General features: G+C 31.7%; 1 protein-coding gene across 1 annotated transcript; it reads left to right on the top strand.

Annotated features, from left to right (window-relative positions):
* The first annotated feature begins 1,570 nt into the window (after nt 1–1,570).
* On the top strand, nt 1,571–4,798 carry LOC145579193 (glucan endo-1,3-beta-glucosidase 11-like). The gene is made up of 3 exons (XM_081636440.1): nt 1,571–1,858; nt 1,962–3,010; nt 3,782–4,798. Exons 1-3 carry the CDS (start codon nt 1,795–1,797, stop codon nt 3,866–3,868), a joined length of 1,200 nt encoding a protein of 399 aa, XP_081492566.1. The 5' UTR covers nt 1,571–1,794; the 3' UTR covers nt 3,869–4,798.
* The last annotated feature ends 487 nt before the right edge of the window (nt 4,799–5,285 follow it).

The following is a 5,285-nucleotide window of genomic DNA, read 5'->3' as shown; positions in this document are numbered from 1 at the left end:
TAAAAATCAACATTTGATTATAGTTTATCAACAATAAATCTATTTACCGCATTATATATTACATACAAGACCCATAATTTTTGCATCAAATTTATCAAAAAATGAATCATCATCCATTAAAGAAAACCACAAAAATGGAGGAAAAAAAGAAGAAGATGATCTTGTCAAAAAAAAAAAAAAAAAAAAAAAAAAAAAGACGATAAAAGTAATAATTAATTTTCAAGAAATCAATCAATTGACATTAAAGATGAAAAAAAGTTGAAAACATCAAATAAGATATTTTTTTTTTTTTTTTTTGAAAGAAAATATGATAAATTTGAAATTTCATCCTTTGACCAAATTTTCTGGTATTAAAAAAGTTGAATTTTTTTTTTATTTTTATGTTGAGAACGGTATTTTTAACTAAATGGATGAATATGATGAATTTTATTAATCAGAGGTTTGTGATTCACTCCGTTATAAATCCTCCATTTGAAAACCCTCATCTTTTAGTTTTTGTGTTTTTTTTTAAAAAAAAAAAAAAAAAAAAAACTTCTTTTAAGTGATCCACTCACGTGCACCGTTGAATTGATACGAAGAGAACAGGTTAGAAGCACATAATGAATTGCTTTAAACAACAATTGCTACAACAATGACCTCAAATTCTTAAACAATTGCTTTAACAATATTTTGGGAGATTTCTTTTCCTTTTACAACAAGTTAACCATTTGCGGCCTTGGGATTATTGTCTCGTCGGTTGGTGTTTGCTTTGTTGGAAAGTCACTAAACCCAAACATCCCCACGGCCTAGAATTTAAAAGAACACGTTCATACTCGTATCGTTAATACTTATTCTGTCTCTTTTTGTTTATCTTATTTTATAATTATTATTTTAGTGAGAAAGCTATATTTTTCTACTAGTATCATTTCAATTGTGTATATTATTCATATACTTAACTTCAATTACATTTTATAATGTATTCTATTATTAATGATATTATTGTGTGATATGATATTTTGAAGATATGCATCTACAAAAATGTTTCAAGTAAAATAAATGAAGTAATTGTTAAATATATGAATAAATATTGTCATGTCATATTGCCATGTTAGATTTGTCTCAATTTGTAGTTTTAAAATGTCATTTGTAAGAAAATATACCTTATACCTTTATAATACAAAGTTAATATATTGATCTTTAAAGATTTGCACCGAAAAGTATGTAAAAAGGCAAATTAGACAAATAAAGATATCCTAGGAAGCACATATATAGGAAGCACATATAAAGCACATATATAGGAAGCTTAAAATACGAAGTATTAGACGTTAAATAAGCATTTTTTTTTTTGTTTGTTTTTGAAACCTTAAATAAGCATTATTGAAAACTTTTTATTTACTATTAAATAAATTGATAATTTGGTATACTATACATATAACCCATCACGTTAATTAACTGACCACAAAACCCAAAATGCATGCATGAAAAAGACATATAAGTATAATTAAAGAATAGAAATATTTAAGATGGACTAAAAACATAATATGACTAATTGAATCCATTGTAATAAATCGCTGAAAAACAAAATTGTCAAGGCAAGCTAGCTACTAAACTCCAAAATTCTTGTGTAACCCTTATTCTGTCTTCTTACGTCCAAAATTTTTGAACAAGCAAAGAAAAGAATTCCTCCCCCACATCATTATATATACTCCACCTCCTCCTCTATACTTTCTCCCTTCCTTCCCTCACTCCTTTACCTCAAACATCACCCATCTTTTTTCTCTCTCTCTTTTTCTCTTTCATTTTATTTTTAATTAAATGAAGCTATTTGGTTATACAATAAGTATAATTTATGTGATTTTCTTCTCTTTGTCCATTTTAGGTAATTTTATTTCCCTATCATGCAACTCTTGTTATTAATTTTTTTTCTTTTTATTGTATTTCAGGTATTGACCAATCAACCTGTTTGTTGTTAATTGTTTCAGTATTATCTATCGAGTCTCTGGGAATAAACTACGGGCAGGTAGGTAACAACCTACCCCCACCGTCGACAGTTTTATCCCTAATGACCTCAGTAAGGCTAACAAAGGCAAGAATCTACGACACGAACCCGCAAATCTTAACAACTTTCGCCAACTCGGGGGTGGAACTTATTGTAACCGTGGAGAATGAAAAGTTAGCCACCCTTATGAACCCCCAAGCAGCCCTTCAATGGGTTACTACTCGTATTAAACCATACTATCCGGCTACGAATATCACCGGTATATCGGTTGGTAACGAGGTTTTTACAGATGAGGACACATCCTTAACCAACTTCGTTGTACCGGCAATGGTAAGTGTCCACGGTGCCTTAGCTCAACTCGGCCTCTCGAACATCCAAGTATTCTCCCCTACCTCAGCAGGAGTCCTAGCAGAGTCCTACCCGCCATCAGCCGGATCATTCAAACCCGAAGTAACCGGGGTCATCACCCAATTTTTACGGTTCTTGCACAATACTAAGTCACCCTTTTGGGTTAATGCATACCCGTATTTCGCCTACAAGGACGATCCAACCAAGATCCAACTCGACTACGTTCTATTCAACCCAAACCCCGGCATGATGGACCCTAACACAAATCTCCATTACGACAACATGCTATACGCTCAAGTTGATGCAGTCATCTTCGCCATGTGGCGACTAGGTTATGGTGGGCTAGACGTACGAGTCTCCGAAACCGGGTGGCCGTCCATGGGCGACCCGAATGAAACAGGTGCCACTGTACAGAATGCTGCAACATACAACAAGAATTTGTTAAAAAGGCAAATGGCTAATGAAGGAACTCCAATAAGGCCTAAAAATAGGCTTGAAGTTTATGTTTTTGCTTTGTTCAATGAAGATATGAAGCCTGGTCCCACCTCAGAAAGACATTATGGGTTATTTCAACCAGATTGTACAATGGCTTATAATGTGGGTTTATCTTCTTTGGCTGCTCATGATCATACTTCTACACCTTCTACATCATCCATTTCTTTGACATCTTCTGCCTCATCCAAGGTAAATGTTTAATTTCATTGATATTTGATTAGAATAATTATAATAATAATGTTTTTATTCATTATTAGAGACATATATTAAGGAAATTTATGTTTCAAGTTACTATTAGTCCTGACAAGATAAAACTTGTGCATTATACTACTTTGTCCCCTTATTGGTTAATTGTTATTTTCTATAAAAGGAAATGTCATGGCCGGTGATGAAAGTTGGTGAAAATATAGATAGAGTAAAATGGAACCATATATAAATGGGTAGGTCTGAGGTTCAACTTTAAAGAAAAAGTTTCACTAAAAGTTATGTTATATTTTTTTTTTTTTTTGGGGGGGGGGGGGGGGGGGGGGGGGGGGGGGGGAAGTTATGTTACATTTAATTACTTAAATATCGAAATTTATGTATGGTGCAATTAGAAAGGGATAAACGAGACCAGTTAAGTCCTTACATAAATAGTGGTGAAAATGAGAGTTTGCGTACGAAAGGCCATATATTCAAAAACTCAACCAATTCCGTGGCTCATTATGCAAAATAATCATACAATAAATAATGATGGGGCAAAGTAGTTATGACGCATGGACACACTAATTAAATTTTATAAATATTATTGTTATTTAAGTTGGTAGTTACAAACATCATTATAGTAGATAAGAGGATGAAATTGTGATGTAATTTTTTCTAATTTATCATTTTTGCATGTATTTAACCTTGAATTTTTTTCCCTAAAAGACATATTTTTCACCTGCCTACGTTCTATTTTTTATCTTTTTAATTAAACAGGCAACACACAAAGGATATCAATACTTGGTCTATTGGATGTTTGTATATTTGCTGGGTTTTCAAGCTCTAATGAGAAGACCAACATAACTAGTTCATCTTTTCTAGTTTAAGGCAATACTATGTAAATATTTATCTTGTAACAAATTCATCAATCGATCATATAGGCCGTGTGCCCATGTACCATATTAGGTCATTAATTTACAAATGAAAGTAGGATGGCGAATTTACAACATACAACTTAGGGGCGTGGAAACAAGAATTTAGATTCAGGATATCTACATTTGAAGATGGCTCATTTGACAAGAAGGTGGTACACAAAGTATGTGATGATCAAGAGATTACAAGATAATATTTTCAGGAGATTTGCAAATTCATTGGCTTCAAAAAGTTGGTTCTTTTCACCAACTTTTTTCAAGCTCAAGGGAAACAGCTTCAAGATACAACCAAAAATTGGAAGAATAAACCCCATGTTCTTTTAAACCATAACAACCCGATTATGATGGGTGTCTTGGTTGGATATGAAACTTTCAACTTCTAAAAACAGTCAAGCACCTTTACTTACTTTATGATGTCTCATTTTTTTTCTTTATCCATATTTCTTCCCCCCTAAATTCTATTTTATTATTCTTGTATGATGTTTGATTCACCCCACATTGAGTCACTAGTCAAACAACCATACTACATTGTTGACTTTCAAGTTACATATATCTATTTAGTCGATCTAGTATACAACAGGTGTATGTATAAAATTATTGATAATTATTGATGGGTTTAGTCAGTTTGATTCTTGTATAAGTCGGGTCTTTATTATAATATTGATTATTGACTTTTTTAAGATTTGAAAAGACTAGACTTGTGTATAAATTAAAATTAAAGTAGGGGTTATGTATTTAAGATAGAGTTTATATGTAATATCTCTGCTTTTTTAGGGGACGGCAAAAGTATTATTTTGCTCCGAATGTAATATATTATTGGATTGTATAAAATTATGTTCAATTAAATATGTATAAAGGCAATTCTTTTGTACCAATTAGATTTGAATCAATTTGTATCTTCACTTTTAGGACGTGGAATCCATGACAATCCATTAAGTAAAACCAAAAAGTTCAAAAGTATGTTCTTTTTCAACGTAATTAGATATTGTAATTCTAAGAATATACTTGATTTTCGTTCAATTAGTAATTAATTACAATTTACATGACACAATAAAGTAAAAAAGTTTTTAAAACTTTGGCGGCCTTAACTTTATTCTTTAATCTGGCTATATACCGTCAGCATTGGCTAACTTTAATGAAAGAAGCTTTTGATAAACTGCTGCTTTTAGAAAACTTAAGGACTATGAATGAATTCAGCTTCATCATAATATGATGAAGGTTTATGGATTGGTTTATGTACATCGTCTCACATCAGCCAACGTGGTGCACATGCAACCCAACAATTTAGGTGGACCTAAGATGTGTATTTTTTTTACGAAATTAATTATATACTTTAATTTAGAGATTTA

This window comes from Chenopodium album, chromosome 14 (assembly GCF_948465745.1).
Source record: "Chenopodium album chromosome 14, dcCheAlbu1.1, whole genome shotgun sequence".
In the NCBI taxonomy this organism is placed as follows: domain Eukaryota; kingdom Viridiplantae; phylum Streptophyta; class Magnoliopsida; order Caryophyllales; family Amaranthaceae; genus Chenopodium; species Chenopodium album.
Note: the sequence above shows the minus strand (reverse complement) of the source record. Positions and strands in the feature narration are given on the sequence as shown.

Coding starts and splice junctions, on each gene's coding strand:
- LOC145579193 (XM_081636440.1), top strand. CDS start 1,795: ATGAAGCTATTTGGTTATACAATAAGTATAATTTATGTGATTTTCTTC. Junction 1,859..1,961: donor CTTCTCTTTGTCCATTTTAG/GTAATTTTATTT, acceptor TAATTGTTTCAG/TATTATCTATCGAGTCTCTG. Junction 3,011..3,781: donor CATCTTCTGCCTCATCCAAG/GTAAATGTTTAA, acceptor TTAATTAAACAG/GCAACACACAAAGGATATCA.